Source organism: Elgaria multicarinata, chromosome 7, assembly GCF_023053635.1.
Source record: "Elgaria multicarinata webbii isolate HBS135686 ecotype San Diego chromosome 7, rElgMul1.1.pri, whole genome shotgun sequence".
NCBI classification, from domain to species: domain Eukaryota; kingdom Metazoa; phylum Chordata; class Lepidosauria; order Squamata; family Anguidae; genus Elgaria; species Elgaria multicarinata.
Window position 1 is genome coordinate 87,419,450 of NC_086177.1, and position 27,596 is coordinate 87,447,045.

General features: G+C 40.8%; 1 protein-coding gene across 1 annotated transcript in view; it reads left to right on the plus strand.

Moving 5' to 3' along the window:
• Positions 1 to 27,596, plus strand: part of VPS13B (vacuolar protein sorting 13 homolog B) — a 434,090-nt gene that overhangs the window by 397,247 nt on the left and 9,247 nt on the right. The window contains exons 50-58 of the mRNA XM_063130990.1: positions 2,153 to 2,341; positions 4,075 to 4,221; positions 5,029 to 5,312; positions 7,764 to 7,891; positions 8,196 to 8,395; positions 15,044 to 15,159; positions 16,240 to 17,063; positions 21,392 to 21,568; positions 22,414 to 22,584. Coding sequence (XP_062987060.1) covers positions 2,153 to 2,341; positions 4,075 to 4,221; positions 5,029 to 5,312; positions 7,764 to 7,891; positions 8,196 to 8,395; positions 15,044 to 15,159; positions 16,240 to 17,063; positions 21,392 to 21,568; positions 22,414 to 22,584 — 2,236 coding nt within the window. The remainder of the gene's footprint in view (positions 1 to 2,152; positions 2,342 to 4,074; positions 4,222 to 5,028; positions 5,313 to 7,763; positions 7,892 to 8,195; positions 8,396 to 15,043; positions 15,160 to 16,239; positions 17,064 to 21,391; positions 21,569 to 22,413; positions 22,585 to 27,596) is intronic.

Consider the following 27,596-nt stretch of genomic DNA (forward strand, 5'->3'; position numbering starts at 1 on the left):
GATTGCCCTAAGATCACAGTTACAACTTCTTTGGTGTGGGATGTGAGAAAAGCTATCATATTCTGAGCTGTAAAGAATTTTAAAGGGTGTCTTAAGTCAGGAAACAGAGAGAATCTGCTTGTTTGTTTAGAATATTTTTAGGCTGCCTTTATTGCCCAGCTATAAAGTCCCACAGAAAGCCATTTGCTTGGTTCCCCATTTTGTTTTAAGAGGGGGATCATGTGAACTGGGCTACTGTGTAGTCGTGTGCTCATGTGGAAAGTCAAGTTCACATTTCATCAGATGCGATGAAGGGCTCCTGCTGCCCATTGGACGTATAGACCCGTTGTCTACCATAAAAAGGAACCATAAAATCTCATGATAAAACAGAGTTCAGCACACACATTGGGCAACACAACCTGATAACATACAATATAAACAAATGTAAAGAGGAAGAGGTTGCTAGAAAACAAGTACAAAATGTAAATGTGAGGAGTTTTGAGTTTGTAAGCTCCTCTTGTCCAAATATTGATTGTGAACACCTATCCAACCATCTTGCCCTATATACACTAAAACAACTCCCGAGAACTTCCTAGAAGGTGTTTTGAATACAATTTATTTGTCAATAATAATAATAATAATATATTTATGTCTTACCTGCCTCTCCCTCTGGATCGAGGCGGGAAACAACATCAAATACAAAAATACTATATAATACATAACACTGATTAAAAACATATAAAACTAATACATTATTAAAATAACCGCCAGACATCTTAAAATTAGACTGGGTAGGCCTGCCGGAAGAGATCAGTCTTTATAGCTTTTTAAAATTCAGAAAGACTGTTAAGTTGACGAATCTCTCCTGGGCAGGCCATTCCATAGTCTTGGAGCGGCAGAAGAGAAGGTCCTCTGGGCAATGGTTGTCAGCCTATGGCACAAAGGCGGTTACAACCACAACAATAAAATAAGTTGTCTCTATGACAGCCAAAATTCTTACAAACTCAGAGGGAGAGAATTCATATAAAAGAACCAAATTGAGGGGAAAGGCTGAGATTTATAGTGGTAATTTTTTTTTACAGACCCTTGTAGCAATGATAACAGATAATTATAGCAAGTGGTCCCCCCTGCAATCTACGCCTGATTTCTTTAGAAAACTTTGGCAGATTTTTTGAGCTGCTGCAGCAGCAAACCTTACAACCTTGATTGTAATTGCTTTTCTATAATCTGCTAACAGATCACAGATAATATCAGCAGTGGGCCAACCCACTCTTGCTCTCAGATGATCTCCCAGAAAATGATCCCTAATATCTTTATACAAGGAGCGGCATAACAAGTAATGTACTACATCTTCCACCTCCCCCACACCACAGATGCATGTCTGCTGGGTGTAGGGAAGCCCTCTATACTTCCCTCCAGATAAACTGTAGGCATTGTTTGAAAACAGAGGGCAGTAAAGGCCTTTCTGAGAGCAAGGAAAGTCAGGTCTTGAAAATACTGTGGTAAGTATTGTTATCTCTTAACATGGCTAAAACATATTAAGGTGTTATTGGCTGTCCTATGACCAACAGTGTGTCATCAGGTAATCGCAAATAAGAGGGCATTCTCGGTAGTAATACCCACCCTCTGGAACTCCCTCCTACATGGTGTTAGAGTTGGAAACTGTGATGAGATTTGGATGCCTCTTGAAAACGTGTCTCTTTCTTCAGACTTTCCCTGACTTGTCATTGGACTGCTCTGTTCTACTGTGCTTATAACATTTTCAATTGTTTTACATGAGTTTTTATTTAGTATTTTTAGTATTTTTATGTAAACCGCTTAGGATGCAATCCTCTCTATGGGCCCATTCAGAAGACACCTTAAACCATGGCTTTAACCATGGTGGTTAAGCCAGAAAGTGAGGCTGTGTTCAGAAGACACCTTAAACCATGGCTTTAACCATGGTGAATAAGGCTTTTTCACGGGGCCGATGTTTAGGCAGAAAAAAGTCCTACATGGCTGCCTGGGGAATGCTAAGAGTTGTAGGGCTTCCCCCTGCCCCCATCTAGACATGCACAATATTGTGCCTTTAGACATCTTAGGATATCAAGTGGTATACAAATAGTTTAAATAAATAAACTATATAATATTGAGAACAGGAGGTGCTGAGTATGATAAAATGTTTCTCTCTTAGGAAGCTTTCCAAATTGGAATATACTGGGCAAATACTAACACTGTACACAAGTCAGTAGCAATCAAGCTAGTCCACAACATGACGTCACCAAAATGGAAGGATGGGGACAATGAGGAGGTGGTGACTTTGGACGAAGAAGGCTTTGTTGAAGCGGAGATAAAACTTGGAGCATTTCCAGGACATCAGAAGGTTAGAAATATTTGCGATTATTTCCTAATGTTTAAAGCGCAATAACTTATTTATTTATTTATTTATTACATTATAAACCCCTCTCTGGATGGTTCACAAAATGAACATAAAGCCATAAAATGCAATAACATAATAAAACATAATATGAAAATCCTTATTTCATAATGGGATAACAGCAAAGTAAGAACTGAATGGCTAAAAAGCCTGGGAAAATAAAAAGGTCCAAAAAGATCACAACGTAGACAACCGATGAGCCTCTCTGAAAAGGCCCTCCTGTCTCATCTCATTCAGTGGGGGTACCTGTAGAAGGGCCTCTGAAGATGACCTTACTGTCTGGGCACGTAAATATGGAAGGAGATGGTCCTTCAGATAACGTGGCCCCAAGCTATTTAGGGCTTTGTAGGTTAATACCAGCACTTTGATTGCACCTGTAAATGGACTGGCAGTCAATGCAGATCATAAAGCACTAGGTTAATATGATCATATTGCTCATATTGCCCTTATCAGTCTTGTTGCCCTGCTGAAGTTTCTAGAGAGTTTTTGGAAACAGTCTCACATATAATGCACTGCTTTAATTTAAACTAGAGGATACCAGAGCCTAGATAACTGTAGCTAGGCTATTGCTGCCAAGATAGGGTCATAGACATAGTTGGTATATTAGCCTGTGCTGATAGAAGGTGCTCTGAGCCACCAAGGCCACCTCTGCCTCCAGGGACAGTGCTGGATCAGAACACGTGTCCACCAGCAAATTAAAAAATAATGTCGTTCAGAAATATGGTAAAATAAAGGATATTTTTAAAATATTAACAGATCCACCATGCCCAGAAGCAAACAGTCACTGGGAATGGTCTGCTCAAGTGCTCTTGTTAAAAGATGTAAATGCTCTTTACTGTCCACCCATGAGCTCCAGTGCACTAGCACTGATGTACAGGGTTTATACTAGAGATGGGACTCAGCCCCAGCCCCTATTCTAGTGTGATAGCAATCACTGCTTCTGCTGGGCCCAGTAGAAACCACTTGTAACTGCAGCTCTGCCATGTAGCAATCTTTATGCTGTAGGCATCATACAAATGATCTCATTGGGATGGATCTAGCATCCTCAAGGAGAGTTCCACTCAGAAGCCTCCTGCTAGTGGAAAAGAGTGGGGGATCTATTTCCCCCAGTGACAACCTGGAGCCCCAAGCACCACTTCCTATACTGTTCTGGAGGGTCCTCCAACCCTCTGGAGCAGATATCCAGGGTGGGCCAAAGGGGGAAAGTAGAATGAATGAAAATAGACTCCTCCCCTAAGAGGAGTGGGATTTCTTTGCTGCATTAGAAGCTTCCTGTGGACAGAAGGAGACTTTCGGTCCATGGCAGGCACATTCTGGAACCAATCCAGTCTAAATAGTTTTATTCCTACTTTGGTCCAAAGTGTGGTTTTGAAGGAAGATGACTTAGTTCTACTGCTGTAGCTAAGTAAGGATGTCTGTTCCTGCCTAGAAGACATAAACAAGATGCTCCAAGGTATTTGGAGGAATAGAGAGGTGTCAGCTAAATAAGAATAAATTATTGTTATTTTAGTAGAATAATGAGGCAATGAACACAGATTTCTTTATCTTTCTCCGATGTCTTTAGGGTGTTGTACATAGGGTTTTCCTGTTTACCGCAATAAAAAATAAATATTTATTTTACGTGCTTGCTGTGTTAGAAAAGTTGCCTGCTAATGTTCGATTACTGTTTTATCTTGCAGTTGTGTCAGTTCTGCATTTCTTCTATTGTTCAGCGTGGCATTCAAATCCTCCAGATTGAAGACAAGAGTATCTTAGTCAATAACACTCCATACCAAATCTGTTATAAGCCTCAACTATCTGTTATGAAGTCCCAGCTGAGAGAAGAGGTAAATTAGTAACCATACTGTTGTATTTTTAAAAACTTCTACAATGGGCAGAAAGTCATATTTATATAAAGTCTAAACTTCTTATTGAAAGGAAAACACTGGATCAGGAGTTAATAAAAGTCATTCATTTTAGGTTGCTTTAATTAAAAACATAGATGCCACAGTACAGTCAGCCCATGGTAATTAACTGTGATCTCTGCATAGCGGCAGATCCTGATACTTCGTAGGATTAGTTCTGCCTGGGCCCCATCTGTTCAGAAGCTGAAGACTGCTGCTGAAACAGAGGCAGCATAATCTGTAATAGCTGTTGAAACAGTTCGAGGAATTTGTACAAAGTTCTCACATAGAAGAGGTACATCTGCTTTCAGGCTGAAATTGTTTGGAGCACCTAAACTTAAATCTATTGGTTTATAAGCGCTCTTAAGCTATGTGTACTTCCGGGACTTCAGTCTGTTCAGTCATCTGTGTTTCTTGATACTAGCAAAATGCATGAATGAAATAAACTTAAAAGTAAGTATGCATAGATTTCATTGCAATTATAAAACACTGGACTTCAAGGCTATCAGTGGCTACTAGCCCTGATGGTTGTGTGCTATCACCAGTATTTGGGGCACTAAGCCTGTGTGCACCAGTTGCTGGGGAACATGGGTGGGAGGGTGCTGTTGTACCAAGTCGTGCTTGTTGGTCCCTGGCCGATGGCTGGTTGGCCACTGTGTGAACAGAGTGCTGGACTAGATGGACCCTCGGTCTGATCCAGCATGGCACTTCTGATGTTCTTATGTACTCTCTTACTTGTTTTCTTTCCAGTTCTTACAAGTTCCAGACAGTAGTACATTCAGTATCTGCTCAACTACAGAGTCAGACACTGCCAAAGCAACATCCATTCTTTTCTGGGATTTGATGCCTGACAATAGCCAACCAGTTTCTGATACGTTCCCGCTTCAAAAGTACATATTGATGAGCTTCAAACATAGCATCAGTGGTCACACCATTCCATGCTGGAGCCCACCTGTGGTCATTAGGCAGGAATTCCCAAGGCAGAGCATAGCCATCCCTCTTGGTGGTAGAGATGAACATGGATTCTGCACCAGGTAGCGAGAATGTCTGCAAAGGATGTTTTAATTCAATTGAAAATATGATTTGATGTTGCTGGCTCTTTAATAAAAGTGTAGATGTTTTGATTGTGTAGAAGAAATTTAAATGTACTGTTTCTGCAACCCTTTTCACAAGATGCATATTGTTCAAAATTAGAGAATTTAAAGGTATATTTGCTACAATATGTGCACACTGTATGGTTCTAATAAAAGAAAAGTGGGGGAAGCATGGTGTATAATACCTCACTGGCCAGGTTCACACAACACTCTAACCTACCACGGGTTATCACGTTGTCTGAATGCAGCGCGTTTTCTGCAGGGTGGCTTATTTCTCTAGAAGAAGCCACCTTGAGAACCCATGGCTTGTTGTTCAGGGTGGTTAATAAGCCACACTGCATGGTTAACAAGCAACTCTGAGGAATATGCACTGCATTCAGACAACATGTTAACCCACCCTGCGGAAAATTTCGGACAGCACGATAACCCTCGGTTCAATAGCAAACCATACTGGGTTGGTTAGTGTGTTGTCTGAACCCAACCACTGTAACCTCTCAAGCCTTTTTCTGGCATAGTTAATATGAGCCAGACGACACAAAGCAGAAGTTTTCATTCCTGAAAAGCAAGAGATCTTCCTCCTCCCTTCTCCAAAAGACAACTGTTTCCTCTATGTTCCATTGCAATCTTTAAGATAAGTGTAGTTCATGACAATTCCATCAGTACAGCATAATTGGACAAGGACAATCAGACTGCCTTCCAATTATGAAATCCCCTCCCTTTGGAGATGCACTTAAGTCAAAGCTTGAGCATCTTGAGAAAGCAATGTGAGGCTTTTTGGTTGGGCCAACTGGGAGGTCATGAGTTTCAAATTCAACTTTACATGAGGAGCCTGGTCCATGTTCTGTCTTGCAAATGCTCATGATATTTGCACAACCCCAGTATACATAGCACCATCAAACGCTAACTGCAGGAATGGAGAAATTCCTGTCTGAATACTTGGAAAATATAAGTAATGCATTTGTCGCATTAAAAAAACCCTGTGTGTTACATAATTATGCTTTTCATTCTTTATGCTTGGCAGTTATTGACATGAAAAATGATTTTGTTCTCTGTCCAGACAGCTTCAGATGTCCACACGCACAAACCCTTTGTGAACAATTGTGTTTTAATCCAATTTGGTGGCTCTCTGTCCAATGCAGCAGCTTGGGAAGGACATTAGCTCTTTAAAGTTGTATGCTGTGTTTGAAAAGACAAGCAAATGAAAGGAACTGGGGGGAAACATAAGTCAGGAAGCAATGATCTTGAGAATGTAGAAAGAAAACCTTTCCAAGTCTGTATCCAAAATTGCATTCTCCTTTGAAAATAAGCCACCCCATGCCGTAAAAATTCCATTGCTGTGTAGAAGACTTGATTTCTATTTCCTGGCCCCAGAACTGATTTTGCTGTTACTGTACAATGCAGATATAAATAAGCTAAGTAAGATCAGAATCAACCATATGGTACTGCCCTTGTTGGGAGCTGTGTGGGAGATGCTTTGAAGACGATGCGTTTCAGTTTCTGAGCACTGAGGAGGGGAATACCTTCTATCATTTCAATCACTCAGCAGCGACTCTTCTGGATGATTTATGAATAGTGTGGCGGGGCTCAAAGAGATTCCATTTTAGGTCTTAGAAAAAAAGGATGCTGACCAAATACAGTGGTCCTAACAGTTAGGCAAGAGCAGGAGTCAAGAGCAGAGTTCTGAGAAAGTTCTGAGAAAGTAAAGGTCCACACTTCTAATCTGATACATTTTTATCTTCACATGTTCTAGAAAAATCATGTTATAGGAAAATCATGTTAATGGAATAAATGTGAACAGGCAACTAAAAATATCTGTGCAAATAGTAATATAAATATTCATGATAGTAATATAGATATTCATGTGTTCATGAGCCCAGTGAAATACAATAGGTATTCCTGTCAGTAAATATCCTGGTTGATATGTTAATTCTTTGTGTTGCATTTGTGGTACATTAGATTTCGGTTGCTTGTCTACACTTCTTTTGTGCCAACAATGTGTCAGGTACTTGTAATTCTTTTAAGTATGTGCATTAAATTACTATGCAAGAAAGCTCTTGCATAGGATTACCCTTTCTTTTAAAATCCATAAAAGCTAAGGCAACTACTATGTAAACTCTTGTACATGTAGTTAAATTTTCTCATATGAAGTCTGATCCATTCATAATTGCACCCTTTTCTTGCTTTCCTTTTTAAGGTTCTTATTGAAGGCCACACACACTCACTGTTTTTCTTTAAAGGTTGTCAGTTATTCATGAGATCTTGATTTTAAGAGAGGGAGACTTTCCTAAGCCTTTTGTTCTGTGATACTTTATTAGGATGGCATGATGTTTGTAACAACAGGATGAAATTTGCTTAGGGATGTAGCTAATATTACGATCTTGTTCACTCTAGAGCTATAGCACTGACTTATCAGGAACATCTTGGGGTGACGTACTTAACTCTATCAGAAGACCCCACTCCTCGTATAATTATCCACAACAGGTGTCCTGTCTCATTGCTCGTGAAAGAGAACATCAAAGGTATGTAATTTATGCTGCTACAGCATCATGTTGAAGCCTTTGAATGAAGCAGCTTGCTTCCTCTTCTTAAACTCTTCATTTCAGTCACTTTGTTCAAAATTTACATGTTTAAGTCAAGGAGCGGTTTGTGTGGGTGGGGGTCCGTAAAATAAACAAAAATGTAATCACTGTATGTGCTAATAATCTGTCGGGCAGAGCTCATTAGATGTTAGCTTGTGTGTGCATATTGAGATAACATGGAACTGTGCCATAAGTACAAACATCTTTCTTTAAAGAGTCTGCTAAACTTTTTATTAAATTCCAGACACACCAAAGTTTGATGTTTACTGCAAGCATGTTCCAGCTGAAAGTTCGGTACACCATGAGCTTTATCATCAAGTGTCTGGCTATCCAGATTGCAAAACCAAAGACCTGGTACCCAGCATCCTTTTGAAAGTTATATCATCAGAAGAATTAACAAATGAATGGAGTGATTTTGTGGACATTAATAACCAAGGCACACAGGTTAGTATTTTGGGTTTCTTTCCCCACCCTCTAAATTCGTAGCCTAAAACATGATGAAGCAAGATGGTGAAAAAGACAGTGTGAGCACAGAGGGAGATGCACATTTAACATCCACATCCTAAACATAGGGTTTAATTGCAAGTAAATGTGTTTTAGAATTCCGGTTCAAAAGCAAGTCATATTTAATCCACTGGGAAGTTTTCCTGTGCAAACCCCCACTGAAATAATAATTTAAAAACCACATATAAAGTGTGTTGTGGGATTCCATTTTGACCCCTTATTTCAAGAGCAAATGTGTTCACACTCTATGGCCTAGTTCAGACAACACGCTAAACCATGCTGCTTAGCCACAAAATGGTTAATGGAATGCAGTCCGTTAACCATTTTGTGGCTAAGCAGCATGGTTTAGCGTGTTGTCTGAACAGGGCCTATATCAGAACTAAATGCAACTCTTATGATGGAGTTGCCACCAAAACAAGAACTTCATATCCTTTTCCTCCATAACATCTTGTAAGTGTGACTAGTCACACTTGATGTTGGATACTTGAAAGTAATTTGCCAATAAAAGGTGACATGATGACATCACTCCACACATTTTCCTTACTAAACATTTTGAAGGAGAAAGGAGTGGTAGAATTGATGTGAGGTTGCTGTTTTCAGTGGCAACTCCATGATCAAAGCATTCATTTCTGCCCTATGTTTGTGTGCATTCTCTACAACAGGGGTCAACTACTTGTGGCCCACCAGATGTTTTGGTCTACAGCTCCCAACAGACCTAGCCAGCATAGCCAGTGGTGAAGGATGATGGGAGTTATAGGGCAAAGTAAATGGAGGGCCACTAATTGCCCATCCATGCTGTACAACAATTTTGCTGGTGTTTCAGTTTTTATCCTGAGAATGTCAGCTTCTATTTCTTCTTATGCGGCTTTTGTTTTCATGATCGTGTGTTGAAGTTTGAAGACCTGTTGGCTATATTGGTTAAATACTTATCTAGCAACTGGAGCTCTGTGACTTGAATCTTGGACACAGAATAAATTCAGGAAGGAAAGTAAATAATAATTTCCCAGAAGCACAGAACTTACTTTCCCTTTGCACCAGAATTTGGTAGTTTATGGATGTTGCTTTGGCCCAGACTGCACACAACTCTGATTTCACAGGCTCAAGGGCCATTTACTCTTTCAGTCCAGCCATTAATTTAAGCTAAGTGTTCTTTCTCCCTTTTGTAAGAAAGCTCTATATGTATTTATTGAAATTCACATCTGCCATCCACTATCAGAGCCGGCTTTGGCTCAGATTCCAAAGTTATTTGATTGAAGTGTTCAGAAACAGGCAGGAGTTGCAAGGGTGAAAAAGCACTTTCTACAACGCAAGATTAAAAGGATACTTGGTGAAAGGGAATGTCTATAAATGTAAAGAAACTAAATAGAAATACTTCCTCTGCTGTGTTTATTTGACCTGTAGAATTAATTGCCGTCAGGAAATCTTCAAAGAAATAATTTAGCAAGATGTTATTTCATGTATTGGAGCAGTGCTATGGCCACTAATAACATTTGTAAGCCAAGATAAGAGTAGTCCGGAAACAAAAAATAATTTATCCAGCTTTTAATAACACGAGTGACTGTGAAAAGGGTCCTCCCCCACCATTAAGTTAGTGCATTCTAGGGTTATTCACCTGACTATACAAATATGCACTCTGATCACTAGTAGGGATATAGATAAATGAGCTAAGCCAGTGATGCACTTCAAGTAAATAACACAGCTCTACATCTGAGCCAATTAATTGTTACGCTAAATTGTCAGCAATTTTCAGTGTATATATAACAACATTTCTACCATCAAACTATGAGCTAGAATGTAGATCTCAGTAATATAACTTTTTAAGATAGAAGGATGATTCTTTGGTGGGTTGGACAAATTCTTCTGCACCCAGATACTATTGGCTGTGATCCAGAAGGCTACACACACAGTCTCTAAGAACCGACGTTACGGGGAAATTTTTGTTTATTTATTTATATTTTGAATATTTATTAACTGATCTTCAGCCGAGTAGCTCAGATTGGTATACAAAAATAAAAAAGTAAAATACAATAAAACTGCTAGCAATAATAACAACAACCCACATGTAGTAATAGTGAAATGCTAGTGGTTGTACTCTGCACCAACTTCTAGAACCAATCGTTGAGACACGAGTAGAACCACTGCTGCAACACAGTGTTTCCAGTTCCCATCCAAGACAACTGGTCCAGAAGGAGATCTTGGCAAATGGTAGTGAATGGTAGTGAACTCTGGCCAGAAACAAGACTAAAATGGATCTAGATCAGGTTGTAAGCAACCTGATACCTTCGAGATGTTTGGGCTACAACTCCTATAATGCCAATGGTCATGCTGGCTGGGGCTTAAGAGAGTTGTAGTCCAAAATGTCTGAAGGACAGCAGGTTGCCTACCTAAAGGTCTGAAGCTGCACAAGTTCCTTGCCTCCAAAAGGTATCTTGGCAACTGATCAGTAATTGGCACAATCCACCAGTCCAACACGAATTTCTTCAGCAGTGGCCACACAACCATCTCTTTTCAATCTGGATCAAGCCACCCTCACACAAGGACCCAACCAGCCAGCCCATCCCTGCTAGATGTTACAGGCTCAAGCATAAACATATATTTGGGAAGGTTTGTCATTCAAGCGCCCCTTCATGGGCTCATAAATTGCATTTTAACCTCTCCTAAGACTTCCAGTATGCATTAACAAGTCATTAAATGAATAAAATACACAAACTAGGAGTGTTGCATGGCTAACTAGAGTGAAGCCCATTGTTGATTTTCTATCAAGACATTTGAGAGAGAGAGAGAGAGAGAGAGAGCGCTATGGCATCATGGACTTGCCCAGGTCTCCCAGTCTGTCACTCCCCACACCCCAACATGCACACACAGAGAGAGAGTGAGTGAGTCTGGGAGCAAGTATGTGCCTCCTGTATCCCTGTCAAGACCTGTCCACTCAGTCTTTGCTTGTGGAGTGGAGAGGGCTCAATGGGGATATATGACAAGCACAGTCACATTCCCCATACTGGCCTGGTGTTCTGAGAGTTTGCATTTCATTTGTCAAGGGTGGGTAACATGTGGCCTTCCAGATGATTTGGCCTACCACTCCCACCAGCTCCAGATAGCATAATCAATGATGAGGGATAATGGGAGTTGTAAGCCAAAACATCACGAGGGTTATAAGTTGCTTGGCCCTGACATTTGCGAAATACTTGATGTGGGCATTCATTCATTCATTCATTCATTTATTTATTTATTACATTTCTATACTGCTCAATAGCCGAAGCTCTCTGATGGACCAGGCATTTTTAATGTCTTGTGGGGATTTCTCCATGCTTGGTTACTGAGCCTATGGTGGCCTGGATCAAGCATAGAAAATGTGGTACTTTTGTGCACTGTAGTTGTGTGAGTGTAATAGATATCTGTTGGATATAGTTTGTACATAATTTCTGAGCGAGGGCAATGCTTTTCTTGCTACTTTATGCTCAGCCCTAGTCCATTAGCCACTCAAATGTTCCGTGGTGCCTAGTAAACATTTTTTAAAATTTGTTCAGAGGTTGTACACTCCCACATCTGCGTATCCTATGCTTTTTCAGTGTCGAATGCTGATGGATCTGAGCAGTTGAGCACACAGGAGATATGGATGTGCTTTTCAAGTGCAACCATGTCGAGTGATAAAAAGCTTCAAAAAGCTTCCAAAGACAATTTCACTGTCATGTTGTGATGATTTGACGTGAGGAGGGCACAAAATAGTTTCTTTATTTGAAGAAGAGAAATGAGTAGCTCTTAAACTGTGGGCCAAGTGTTGGATTATTATTACAGCTGTAATCAAAAATTTGGCATTTGTTCCCCATATTCTTTGCGCCGAATGAATGGTTTGCCCCTGAGTGCAGGATTTTTCTTTCTTACCCCATTGTACCCCATTGTGGATTGGGACCCTGCACCTGCAGTTTGCATGGGGCAGAAAGCTCGCAATGAAGTGAATGGGAGCTTTCCCCACCCACCCCCATTCAAATTGCAGGCGTGGGATGATCTGGATCAAGACTACAGCAGAGGCCGAAGGGCCATTACCTTTCATGGAAGGATCCCAGTCTGGACTGGCCTCCCTCTTTCTGTGGCAGAAAAGAATCCTACACTCAAGGGCAAACCATGTGATAAATGTCACATGTGTCACTTGGCCCTCGTCAAAGACCATCTCCACATTGACTTATTGCCATTGCTGCATTCAGCTATTGGCTTTTCATAGCAGATCTTCTGTTTTAGTAAGTGACCCTGCTCAGCTTGTGTGTTCAACCTGTGGTTGTATAACTACATAACATCCGCTCTACATGCTGCTGTTTGGTTTCTTGTTCCATAAAAAACAAATGTTACACTTTGACTGTGGAAAAACTAAACCAGGCTACAGCTATAACAACATACCAAGTTGTTAGGTTTGTTAACTTCAAACCAAGAGCAACCCTTAAAACCGTACATCTCGGAAACTACTGTGTATTGCATAATATTCTTCTACTGACTTGTCAACAGTTGAGCCATCCACTCAGTAAGGATACCTACTGAGTGGGTTTTATGTTTGTTTTCCTCAGCATGTTCTGAGGAAATAATCTCCTCTAAAGTCTCTGAAATAAATACTGGTGTCTACAGAAAGGAGTTTTCTCCATTCCATGTTCGCTGACATTCCTTTTGATACAGATTCTCCCCCTTCCCAAAAGCCATTAGTTTCTTTTATTTCTTAAAAGTAATGCTGAAAAGAATGGAGATGGGTTCCTCATTTAATGTTGCCTCTATGTAATTTCCTGAGGAAACTAGCTTTATCTAAGTGTTAATCCTGAAAGACCTATAATTGAGGTGTGTGGTGTTCTTCCTTTCCAAAGCAGCATCAACAGCCATAATAATTCCCTACAGAAATTCATTTACAAATATGCTGCTGCCCAAACTGTGCTCTTTTCTATTATTTTATTTTCACTGGATTAAAAGAAACTGATGCATTGGATTCAGGAAATCACAAAATACAACGAAATCTTGGGTGTTAAGTTTAAATAATAAAGGACTGGAAGAAATTATGAATACAGTTCTGGAGCAAGTGTGATCATTTAGATAAAAAGGGAAGGATGACAGCATAAAGAATGGCCAGAGAAATAAAAAAGAGTTAAACCTCAAACAAGTGCCTGTAGGAGAAATTAGCACTTCAAATACCTTGCTTAACTTTTGCATGTGGAGGCACAAAATATCTTCTTCGGGGACAACTATTATTTCTCCTATTTCAAAAGATGCTTCCTTAGAGTTCTTGTTCACAGAAGATGTTCTTCCAGGAATGTTACTTTCTGACATCCCTTTTAGTTTTAATTCCAGGCAATTAGACCAGAGTCTAAATTTGAGTGCCTGATAGTCTAAGTCAACCTTTACTTTGCCATTCTGGGATTGGAGGACAGAGGAACCCTCTCCAGGGTAATGCCATAGATGGTGGCATTACGTTAACAACCGGACTCAACGCCAGATCTGCAGGGCCCCCATAATTGTAGAGGACATAGTGGGTGGGTGTGTTCATAACAAGCACGTCAGAGCTGTAAAAGCTGCCAAACTCAAGAGGGTGTCTATCACTTGTCAGATCCAGGAAGCCTCCACAGCTACAGCTACTCTACAGTCATAGGGTTGTATGAAAATTTCGTTCTTGTTCAGAAATAAGCAAATATGTCCCGTTCACAACCCAAAATGCAAATGCGAGGAGGAATGTAATTCTCAGGAAATATTAGTAATTTCAGGTTGCGTTCGAAATATGTGCACTGCCATTTATATTGGGGGGAAACTATGTATAAAAACTGGAAAACTTAATCAAATCTGAGAGAATTCTTTCTATTTTCCATTTTGGGTGTGGGAGATTGCTTCACAGTATTACTAAGATTATGAATGTCCTATTAGTCTGATGGTGTAAAGAAGAATACCAATAGAAACCTTTGGATGGATATGGGTAATTAAAGTCCAGTTCAACAAGTTTTGGCTATAATTCCATATAGTCTAGTTATATACAGTTCCATTGTTCACTTTGTACAACCAATACGAGATGCCCATTTCTATCTCCTACATTATTCCTCCACTAATATAGGTTAGGTCTGTTCCTGGGTCAGAATACAAACCTGGTTATTGGAAATACTGCTGCGTTTGAGGGGTTTAGGTAATGCATATGTTGCCTTGTTTATGCAGTAACAGACCCTCACAGAGCAAGCCTTCTGCATTTTCAGCCTCAGAGAAAGAGTTGCAGGAGTCTGTAGTGCACAAACATGCCTAAGCTGGCAGGGCAAACGGCATGAAGAGTTAAAGGGGGAAAGTCCTGTGCCAGGCGCTACACTGAGCATCCGATTCTGGTGACTTTCAGAGAAAGCAGATTCTGGCCCTCATGTATCTGTTGTCTTGTACTATAGACCTGTGTTTATTTTATTATTTGAAAGAGAAAATTAAAACTGAAAGCTGTAATTCTCAAACCACATGTTTCTTTATAGTTGTGCAGATATCTATAGAACTCCTTGGGAGTAAGTACTTTTGGCCTAAACAGCATTAACATTATTGAATCATGGTGTGTCCATGTTTTGTAGATTTCTAAGTGCAATGTCTTCTCCTTAGATCGTGTTCTTAACTGGCTTTGGCTATGTTTATGTGGATATTGCTCATCAATGTGGGACAATAATGATCACTTTAGCCCCAGAAGGAAGACCAGGACACCAGAACAGTTTGAACAGGTATGTTAAAACCGCTTGGAGGGTGATAAAGGAACTTGGCCTGTGTAGCCGTTTAGCTGTCTAGGTGCGAAGTGACTTATTAAATCTAGCACAACTGTTTGTTTTGTCTAGTGTTGCTGCGTATGTGTGGCGTATGTTTAGACCACATGTTAACATTTTGTATATCATAGTAAAACATGACAATCTAACATCTGAGGTCATGTCACCCTCGGATAAACATGAAATTCCTGGTACAATAAACAAGGCTCAGAGAGGACTTGCAAGTTTAAAGTTTGTTTGGCCAGATTGGCGGTCCTTGCTCGCACAGAACTCCCATTGAGGTCTGTGGGAGTTCTCACTCATGATGAAGGGCAGAAGGATGGTCCCATGCAAACTATGTAGTCGATCATCTTTATTACACTTCCTTATGCGCTAAAATTGCAAAAACTTTGTTGCAAACTCCACTCAACTTGAATCATAACATTACTCTTTACAACTTTCCAAGTGCTTGGCTTCTAGAGGTGACGTCACAGAAAGAAAAGAATGTGTTATTGCAGTTTTTTTAAAAAAATATACCCTATAATTAAGTATGAATCCCCATGAAATCAGTGATTATCAGTGCTTAATAGCCCACTTGTTAATTAAGCTTAGCCAAAAGCAGTTAATGCTGTAAAACAAGCAACCCCGTCATAAGTTTAAAATAGTCGTGGTGATTTAATAGGGAAAAATATAGCTTCCATAATGTGAAGTTAATGATCCATAATAGAAACACACCATATTGTCTCCTGCAAAAGAACCAAAAATGTAACATCTGACAACATATGAGGATATTTCCCATTGTCTGCTTTAGCTTCAAGCTACATTGCAAATATGACTGAGAAATAGTGTATGTAAAATGTTACAGGTAAGTTCAAATGCAACTTTATGTTACATGGGCAGAGAAGTTGTAACTTGGCACAGAATAGCAGTAATATCTCTTTGTGTACATTGACTATAGATATTTGGAACCCCAAATCTAGTTCATATTAATCACACTTGTGCTTGATTTAATTTCCATTTGAAATTGGAGGGACCATGTTACTGTTGATTTCTCCCATCCAGAACTCAAGAGCAGAACCTCATGCTTAAAATGTTTATCAGCCAGCTGAGCCTCATTGTATATGATGACATCACAAACCCCAAGACATCATCGGAGCTTCTACGGTTCACAGTGGACCACATTTACCTTCACATGGTTCCAGTTGCGAGCTACCTTCGACCCCTCTCCCACGAATTTCACGGAGACGCCACCAGTGGACTTCAGCAGTTTTATACACTCCAGATATATTGTGGAGACTTGCAGTTGGATAATCAGCTTTACAACAAATCCAATTTCCATTTTCCAGTCTTAATGTGCCAGGGAGAGAAAAATGAAACCATGCAGTGGACCAGAGTGCATAGCCTCATGATATCCAATAAAGATCTGGAAGAATATAATGAAAACTCCTTCATCAAACTCTGCCTTACTCTGTCAGAAGAGCAGAATTTGCTGTTTCATGTGAATGACCTCAGCTTTGAAATGAAGCCAGCCAGGTTATATGTGGAAGACACCTTTGTTTATTACATTAAGACTTTATTTGAGACCTACCTGCCAGACAGCAAAGCTGTTTACCATCCCACAAAAGCCTCAGCTCTTAACCAGATACTGCCTGAACATGTGAGGCAGCATGCAAATGCTTTGGTCAATCCAGTGAAATTAAGGAAGTTAGCAATCCAGCCGGTTAGCCTCTTGGTCAGTATCCATGCTTCGTTAAAGCTCTACATTGCTTCAGATCACACTCCTCTCTCCTTCTCTGTGTTTGAACGAGGACCCATTTTTACAACTGCCAGGCAGCTCATTCATGCCTTGGCCATGCATTATGCTGCAGGAGCGTTGTTCAGAGCAGGTATGTTTGTTTTTTGTAACACTTTTGTACCTTTTGAGATCAAGTATCCAGGTGTTTGGAGCACTTGACTATCTTACTGAAAGATTGTAATTGATCCACACAGACATGTTAAGAAATGCCAGTCGCTTTGGGTTATTGAAGTCAAAGATGACCTTGGGTTAAGAACGTAAGAACCATGCTGGATCAGACCAAGAGTCCATCTGGTCCAGCACTTTGTTCACACAGCGGCCAACCAACTGTCGACCAGGGACCCACAAGCAGGACATGGTGCAACAGCACCCTTCCTCCTATGTTCCCCAGCAACCAGTGTATATAGGTTTATTGCCTCTGATAATGGAGGTAGCACATAGCCATCAGGCTAGTAGCCATTGATAGCTTTCTCCTACAGGAATTTATCCAACCCCCTTTTAAAGCCATCCAAATTGGTGTCCATCACCACATTTTGTGGAAGTGAATTCCATAGTTTAACTATATGTGCTGTGTGAAAAAACTACTTTTATCTGTCCTGAATCTCCCACCAATCATCTTCAAGGGATGACCCCAGGTTCTAATATTTTGAGAGAAGGAGAAAAATGTCTCCCTATCCGCATTCCCCACACCATGCATAATTTTGTACACCTCTAATCAGGTCTCGCTTTAGCCTTGTCATTGTGCATCACAGTACTTTGGTGAGCCCTTAACCCACTAGGCAAGTGAGCTAAGGGCTTTGTCTAGTTTTTCATTGTTATTATATTCGAAAATCCCCATTGCCAACATCATACTTCATTCACATGGCTGTGCAATTGCACAGAAATATGAGTTTTGTGGAGGAGGTGAATAAAATAATGATACTGAAAATGACATGAACATGAGGTGGGAGAGAGCCAGTGCTGGCCCGTTGCAGAATATTCTCAAAGCTTGTGAGAAATGGCATTATATTCTGTTCTTCTTGTTGCTGTCCCAGCCAGCCTGCACAACTCAGAATTCAAAACTAATTTCCAACATGAACTCACAAAAGGAATTTCTTTTGTGAAATTATTCAATCTGTCTCTATACATTTGAAGCAAATTATGCCATTGAACACTGTTTTCTTGTTCAATCTCCCTTTGGCTGCCGTTTATGATTAGCAATCTGTCTTTCTTCACAGAATCCTCATGCTAGACTGGCACGCAGATGTTTATTGTCCTTTGATCTGAGGAGTGTGTTTGTTTTACTGATTCTTTCCCATACAAGATCAATAGTGAGCAAACAGTCTATTAGATTAATGGATACCTTGTCTCACTTCCATACATGTGCATTCATAAAGTGACTCCATCCCTGCTCTACCTTTGCCTACATAAGAACATGTACGTTGCAGTGGTTAGAGAGGCTGCCTTTGATCACCCACAACCAAGGCATTATTGCTTTTGTTGAAACATGATCATTATCTTCCTCTGTACCAATTGCTTCTTTTGCCCTGTCCCATTCCAACCCATTTGTGCCTGTGTCAGTCGCTGTAAGTGGCTGGGAAAGGACCAATCCATTTTATTGTGCGTCATGTACAATTAAGAAAGCTCAAGCTATTTAGAACTCATGTGAATGTTGTTAAGGGGAACATCTACATGGGCCTCCTTTTAGGGATTAAGAGTGCTCTTTGAACATTCCTGAATCTTATTGTGCAGCCATGCAAGGATTTCAGTCCATGCAGGAACCCAATGTTCCATTTGGACTGGTGGACATGCACAAACTGGGAGGAACCATAGCTCAGTGGTAGCACACATGCCTTGTATGCATAAGATCCCAGGTACAATCCCTGGCATCTCCAGTTGGGAGTGGGAAACACCTTTGCCTGAAACCCTGGAGAGTGACTATCAGGCAACTTCGTCTGTACCTATTCATTCCTTCAACCTGTGCAGTCCATAAGGATAGATTTCTGCATGTCACACCCCTCACTCAGTCGTCAGCATGGGATACAGGCCAGCCCAGTTACACAAGAGATCAGAGGTTTTTTAGGAGCAGTGAAGCAATGCAATTGGGAGCCTTACAGCAGCCTTCCCCAACCTGATGCCTTCCGGATGTTGTGGACCTCAACTCAAGCATTTTTTACCTTTGGCTAATTTGGCTGGGACTGATTGGAGTTGAAGTCCAGAACATCTGGAGGGCACATGGTTGGGGAAGGTTACCTTACAGAACAAAAATGACATAGTAGAGTTGCAAAGGTGCAGAAAAGGGCAACCAAAATGATCAAGGAGCTGGAGTAACTCCCCTATGAAGAAAGGTCATAGTATCTTGGACTGTTTAACTTGGAAAAAGGGTGAATATGGAGAGGCATTAGAGGTATACAAAACTGGTGTGGAGAAAGTGCATAGAGATGTTTTCCCCCCTCTCCCATAATACTAGAACCCAGGGTCATCCCATGAAGCTGAATGGTGGGAGATTTAGGACAGATAAAAGGAAGTACTTCATCAAACAGTGGATAGTTAAACTATGAATTGCTACCACAAAATGTAGTGATGGCCTCCAATTTGTATGGCTTTAAAGGGAGATTAGACAAATTCATGGAAGATAATGCTATCAATGGCTACTATATATTACTGCAGTATTGGAGGCACATGAGTTTGGGAACATGAGTGGGAGGGTGCTATTGCATTCGTGTCCTACTTGGGGTCTTTATAGAGTCAGCTAGTTGGTCACTGTGAACAGAATGCTGGACTAGAAGGGTCTTTGGTCTGATCCAGCAGGGCTCTTCTTACGATCTTCATGTGCAAAATTTGGCACACGGTGGATGTGGGAAATGTGGAGTCATCTCTTTTAGGTGACTGGCACTTTTGTAAACAATTTTAATTCAATTGTTCAGACTCACTGCAGAGTTTTGGAGGACACACTGTTTGGTAGCGCAGGAGCCAAAGAAAAGGATAGATGAAAAGCAGAGCAGTTTAGTTTCATGACCCTTTGCTGCAGAATCGAAGGAACATTTTCTGACAAAGTGGTCCCTGGTCCATTAAAGCCTATGTTTCCATTTAAAAAAAAATCTTTTAAGATGCCACAAGACTCTTTTTTGTGCTTTTTTCTAAACATTAGTTTCTACATTTTGTTCCATAATGAGCAATATGATGTGGAAATGATTTTTACCTGTCTGCTTGCAAATCAAGTGCTGTGTCAAATGACCTCATAACCTTGAGTTACCCATGAGTTAATTGATCTAAATTCCTCTTGCATTATAATTTGTTACACAAGTGAGTTGCAGAACACACCACCGAGTGAAAATGGCTGATGTGAGCTGTTGTCCGTCTGTTGTGCCCCCGCTGTAATTGACTACTCAGTCGATCACTAGGTCCATCCGCCGCCCAAGCCGGCAGGTGCAGCAGGTGCAAAGCACTCTGGCTGCCGCAGCGGAACTTGGGCTCTTCTGGAGTAGGACTCTAGACCCGTTCTAGCTAGCCTTCATGATGCTCCTCTGTTGGCTGCTGCAAACAAGAACAGTGACCTTGCAATTCTTTTTTAAAACTCTGTGCTGGCTTCCAATCCAGCACTGCAGCACAGTTTACAAGCAAACGCAGAGGGCAATCTGCTCGGACATCGGGCTATCTGCCAGCAACTATAATTTTGTGTAGGAAACTAAATCCTAGGGTTCCTCCACCCTCAATCCCCTTGTGGGGAACTCATGAGGGATCCTCCCTCTGAGTAACTTAATCAGCATGCAAATGCCATTTCTGTTTACACAACTGTGCTGAGCAAAAGGCCATTTATCTGGCTATAACTAGACTCTACACGAAAGTGATCAGTGCAGAGCTGTTGGGGTGGATTAAAATAATTCCTTACGCACTTGTCAAAAATCTGCATCCCCTTTCCCAACACCCCATCAAGCAGCTGACCTTCACACTCCCCCAAGGCTGTACACTGTATCACTGTAAACTAGCTGTCATGATTCTTTCGCCGTGAGGACGTGAAATAACAAAGTTGCTTTGCAAGATGTAAAGCCTCCTAAGCAAAATAAGCCTCTGCTCCTATTACTTCGAGCCATTTGAATGCGGCATCCATCTCTCCACACGCAGTTTTAGCAGAAATACGGGAGGCTCATGGAAGGAAGTCATTTTAAAGCTATTTGTGTTTTTGCCAAAGGGATTTCTTTGATTTAGAAAGCATGAAAGATTGCCATTGCTGAATCCGTAGTGGATGAGCTATTTCCCGTGTTTTTCTCAAAGGAAGTTCATGATGTGATAAATTTTCGAGTAAAAATGGAATGGGGGAGGGAGAGAGAGAGTAGAGGGTTTTTTGTAACTTCTAAGAAAAAAACCACACCACTGCTATTTCTGTGATTTTAGTAAGCATCAACTTTCTCTCCCCCCCCAAACTGTCTCCTCATATAGGATGGGTGGTTGGATCGCTTGAAATTCTTGGCAGCCCAGCCAGCTTGGTAAGAAGCATAGGCAATGGAATAGCTGACTTCTTCAGGCTTCCATACGAAGGGCTAACCCGGGGTCCTGGTGCCTTTGTCAGCGGAGTTTCCAGAGGAACAACGTCATTCGTCAAACACATTTCCAAAGGTAGATATTCCCTTCTACGACTTTTACTGCTGCCTTATTGCCTTGGAGCCTTAAAGGAAAGCACTAAACCTTTTAGATGGATTTGCTGTTCTCGGCTTTGTTCTAGGTGGTTGAGTCTCAATGAATAGCTGGGCGGGTAGCAAACCTCCTCCACTCTCTGTGTTTTAAAAACAGATCGTTTCTTTAACAACAGCATCCTAGAAACATTCGCAATTTAAGCTTTCCCGCATGGCCACTTTGTCATGCCGTAACTGAATGGAGATGTTCAGTACTTCTGCTGTACCTCCGAAACCCTACACCACATTGCCTCATCATATGTAGTCTTAGAAAGAAAAAACGGAGGCACTGCTGTTAAGTATTGCTGAACATGTTTTTGAAGCAAGCGTACATCTGGATCTCCCTGGGCTTGGACACAGGCATAGTGCCATCTTGTGGCTTTAAAGCCCAGCTGCAAAATGCAGACGATTCAAAGCATGGAAACACTGCTGCCTTGCCCACAGTTTAGAGCAATGCAGGCGGTCGCCATGTAGGCGGGTATTCTGAATCGGCAGTTACCCTGCAGAGGTGACGTTAATGTCTGGCATTCAAAGCATTTTGCAATTATTGATGGTGGGTGGCTTGGTGGGTGACAGTTGCAGCTGATAAGAAAGAAGGCTTGAAGGGCTGTGCAAAACCTGCACTGTGCATCAATGGAACGGATTCTTAAAATAGATAGTGACAATGTTTCACAGGCCTTGCTTGTCTCCAGACAAAATGCTGTGCCATTTTGTTTGCCAATGAAGCAGTTTGATCACACACATTCTAAGCAGGTCATTAATTTCCATTTCTAACCTGTGTGCATTTAGGTACGCTGACATCAATTACCAACCTGGCAACAAGCCTTGCGCGAAATATGGATAGGCTGTCATTGGATGAGGAGCATTACAACAGGCAAGAAGAATGGAGAAGGCAGCTCCCTGAGAACCTGGGAGAAGGACTGAGACAGGGTCTCTCTCGATTAGGCATCAGCCTTCTAGGTAACAGGTGTCTTATTTTGTTATCGTTGCATCATGCCTTTGGGAGGATGGGATCTGAATGTAGCCTCAAAGTGTACGCTCTTATTTTTGGGCTGTTCATATTGGAGACCTTTTTCTTTTTTCTTTGCAGAACTTGGGGGAGGTTTTGTTTGTGTTTTGGAATTCCATTTTCTTGTCATGGGTTGGGGGACAAGTCAGGATTCGGTGTTACAGGGAAATAGGTGTGTAATTGGCAGGCACCAAACTGGGGGTTCAAAATAGGGGAGTGCAGTCTTTACTGAGTGAACTACAATTCCTCTGCTCCCATTCATGCTTTTAGGTTGTCCATTTAGCAGAAACATACTGGTTATGGTTCCAGGGTTTTTTCTACACATCCATGGAATCTAGAAAATTCTTTTGAAACAAAAGCTCATGTCAGACCCAGCCAGTACCATGTGAAGAAGGGAAGGTAATTTAGGGAAGAAATCCATGCAAGGCTATCATGGGCAGGGCAGGCAAAGGCAGGAAGTGAGTCTGTGGCAGGGGTCAGCCACAAAATGAGTTCTCAGACTCTGGGGTTGCTGTGCCTTGACAGGGAAGACAGGAAGTTCTCAGCAAGGTTAAGATCTTGAAGCAGATGGACACTTCCTCTTTCCATCCAGACCCTGGAAAAATTGATTGCCCCTGGTGGGAACTCTTACTGATCCATTTTGAACTTGCAAGGATGACTGCATCCCCACCTGTTACCCCAACCTGCTTTACAACCGAGGAAGCTCAGGAGAAGCTTCTGTTTTCTTGTAATTATGAGTTCTTTAGCTTTAGGAGTGGGGGGGGGGGGAGATCAGAAATGTTCTGTTCTAGAACTCTTATAATGGCAATACTGGATTAGTACCAGTCTCTCATGTAGCAGTATGCTGCATGCAACCGCACATAAGAGTCTTCATATCTGTGGAATAGTTCATTATGGGGGTCGTTAAAAGATAGTGTACATTCAGAAGGGGTTTATGTGAAACACTGGCTCACCTGGAAGCTCTTTTAGAGGTCAGGTTATGCCATGTGGCCTCCTGTGCCCTATCAATGTTGAAGAGGCTTCTTGTGAGTTCAGCTTGTCATTTTGTGGTTCCCATCTACAGTTCTTTTCATTCTGTAGTTCCCAGTGTGCACAGGCATTAAATCCTTGCTGGATATCATCCCAAACTGAGAATCCAGTACAGAGTTGAGTCCTGACAAAACAGGTTATCCTGCTCCATAGTACAGTATTAAATACCACATTTTCTCTGTTATGTGCCATTGCAGCTAGACGAATTTTGAAACATTTTCTGATGATCAATTAAATGTGAAGAGAGTTGAGTGCACTTAAAAAAATAAAATAAAAAGCTAGCTGCATATTAAATGGGGGCCGCAGGGGGATAATGTTTTACTTATTAACAGTAATTATGGATATTTGGAAGTGTGTTGTATTTTTTATTTGCATGTTCCTTTGTTTTGGATATGACATCTTGTAAGCAAGATAGGTACAAAGGCTCAGTCATTCCAGCATTTCCATTTAATGAGTTGTAGGAAAACATCTCAAACTGATTATTTCCTTTGCATCATAGATAACTTGGATGCTTGTTTTTGTTTGAAAACCACTTGAGTATAGTTCAAATGTTAAGTAAACTTTCATGGAAACTATTTCTTCAGAAAAAACAGCCACATCACACCAACCTTTGCATAACTCTATTTAAAACTGCTGCCCAAAGGCTTGACTAGGGTAGAAAATCACAATGGATGTTTAAAAATACCGTATTTCTTCGATTGTAAGACGCCCACTAATTTCAATACCACCAACAGAAAAAAAGCTTTGATTCTAAGAATAATCATCACACCCATGATTCTAAGACGCACCCCATTTTTAGAGATGTTTATATGGGAAAAAAGTGTGTCTTAGAATCGAAGAAATACGGTATTGTTTGCCGTATTGCTTGCAAGTTTTAAAATTAAACACTTTATAGAAATGTCTGAAACAAAAGAAGGATTTCACACTAAACTATTTAGAAATCATCTGTGTTGGGCCCAACACAGATGATTTCTAAATAGTTTAGTGTGAAATCCTTCTTTTGTTTCAGACATTTCTATAAAGTGTTTAATGCAGAAAAAGAATGCAAGGTGGTATTGCTTGGCAAAAGGCCAATCTGTAATTGGGCTGGCAGATTACAAACTTCCCCATCCCACAGCAGCACCTCCAGCTCTCCACCCTGACAAATGGGATAAGCTGTGGTCCAGCTTGTGGAGCGGGGTGGAAATCCCTGAAAAATGAATGGAGGCACCTTCTATGAACAGAGCACGTCATGTGTATGTGAGAGCAGGTATTGCTTACAACTCCCAGCATCCCTCACAATTAGTTATGCCAGCTAGGGCTGATGGGAATTGTAGGCTACAACACCTGGAGGCCTGCAAGTGGCCCAGTCTTGCCCTATAAGATCAAATTGACAAAAAAGAAGAAAACAGAAAAGTTTACTAGCTTAAAAAGATTGGTTCTGTTTCTTAATTTTTAGTGCTATGCAATCCAGCCTATGGTATAAAGTACTCAGGCTGCCATCAAGAACAGCAGCCCCTTCTCAAGTCCTCCGTCTTGTAAGCTGCACTGCAGTTGGTCTCCTTTCTGACATCATGATGCTGTGCATTTCCCTGTCCCCACCAAGACAGCAAGGGAATCCACAGCATCAGAACACAGATGTACTACACGTTATGGGGAAGGATTTAACGAAGGGTTGCTGCCTTCAGGGACAGATCCATATTTTTTTAATTGGCAAAGAATTGGTGAAATGATGAAAGTTCTACTGGAATTATTTCATGACATGACATAACCAAGGCCAGAGTTAGGCAGACTTCAGACATTCAGGATCTGCTTTTGGTTTTTCCAAAGAACAAAACAAGATCCATCAACCAGAGCCTGGTAGAAAAGAATTAAAGAATTGGAATTTATTCTGAGTGCCAGAACTGAATGGAGCTCACAGAACTTCCACACAAAAATCCACTCTTCATCACCCCAACCTTTCTTCATTTAAGACGTGTAGTTTAGGGCAGGAGGGGAAGTCATTTTTTTTTTTACAATTGGGAGTCAGAAATTCCTGCAGATCTATTGCAAATAATAACTCAAGAGATCTACCAGCAGATCAGGCAACAAAATATATTGGGCAATAACTGAACATGTCCATGTACTAGCAAGCATCTGTTCTGGAGAAAAGGGCAGATATAAAAGAAAATGCCTACAGTAGGCTAGGTTATGATCTGAAACGCTCAAGAGCACCCCAGTCCTCAGTGAAGGTCTCCTATGCAAACTCCACTGAAATTAACAGGAGCAGATTAAGAGTTGGTCTGTTGCCTTGTTAAGTCTTTGTCTGGGCGTATATTGCAAAAACAAATCAATAATAACAATGAAAAATACTGTGGTTTTTAACCAGCACTGTTTTCTGTTTTAGCTATGATAGGAGGGAGCAGCCACATGGGAGGAATTATGGTGTGTGATTAATACACATCCACAATGTCCAGCATTTACTCGTGCTACTGGAATCCACACTTTAATAGAGCCCTCTAGAAATATTCTTCAGCAGTTTCTTCTACCAGTTTTTTAAAGTTCCTCTATATGGTAGAAGTCACACCATCATCCAATTCCATTGCTCTTGGCTTAAGTACACATATAAGATCTGCTTAATTTATCATGTTCTATAGATCCCCTTGAAGCCTCTCAGTATTACATGAACACTGTTGACTTTCACTTGTGGAACTGTATTCGAACAGTGGAAATTCTTTGATTTTCTGGGATGTTAGACTTCGTGCTAGAAATCTGAAGTTATTGCTGTTGTATTTAAACATACCACATTGCTTCTTGTTCTTGGTTGCTGCCTTTACTCAAGATATGGACGAAGAACTTTCGTTTACAAGTTGGCTTAGACTGCAGTTGCCTGCACTGTTTTGCTTAAACAGAATGAGGAACTTGTCCCATCTCTGTGGTTCTGTTTACAAATTCTTTATTGCTGAAATAATGCCCGCTATTCTTAGTCACAGAAAGAAAGAAAAATAACCACCCAAATAACATCTACAAGTACATTGTAAAGTGAATGTGCAAGTGCCTAGATTATATCTTGTAAGTGAGGAATTAGCAGGCACCATTCATAATGGAACAATTCCTAATGGGCATCCATCTTTATTGTTTGCTACTACTTTTTTTAAAAAAGCTGGAGAATCTTTTTCCAACATCAGTAGAACAAGCCATGAATATAATCAGAACTCCCTTTGCACTCTTGCAATCTCTGCCTCTGTCCCATCTCTTGATTGACTGATGTTCTGTGATGTCACGGTAGTCCCAAGAATGTAGATTTGGCACAGCTTTTATAGCTTTCTACTCTAATGTAATAAATAGGTTTGCCCAATGGGTCTGGAAAAGTCCCAGTGTCACCTTCTAATGTTTCTTGCAGCTATAATTTGAAAAGAAAGCATACACAATGAGACACATGTAGAATCAAGAAGCCAAATCAGATTCTGTTAAATTTGTACACAAAGCAAAGTAATCTATGGGCAGCTGTGGTACTTACACATGAAAATATTCTTGCCTGGTCATATGTACAGATGTTTTTTTGAGGTTGCTTATACATTGGGCTTGAGCGATTTCACTGCAAGTTGACATTGCAAAAGAATGAAGCTTTCATGTGGAATTAAGAATGGGAGAAAAGGTCTGTTCTCCCCCCTCCCCCCCCCCACACCTGGTATTTTGCAAGTTTACCATGCAGAGGCCTTGATTAGTATATCCATCGCTCCTTTATTAGTTTTGCCTTTTCTTTTGGTAATTGAACCAATTAAGGACACGTTTTAGTCTTGCAGATAGATAGACACAAGTTTGCCAAAAGAATGTATTTGTTTCGTTCCCATCTTATCCAAAGAGCTTAGGAGCGGGTTACTATATATCTTTATTTTATGCTCCAAACAGCCAGTTGTAGGGATTAGGTTGAGAGATAGCGGAATGCCCAAGGCTACCTTGTGAGTGTCATAAC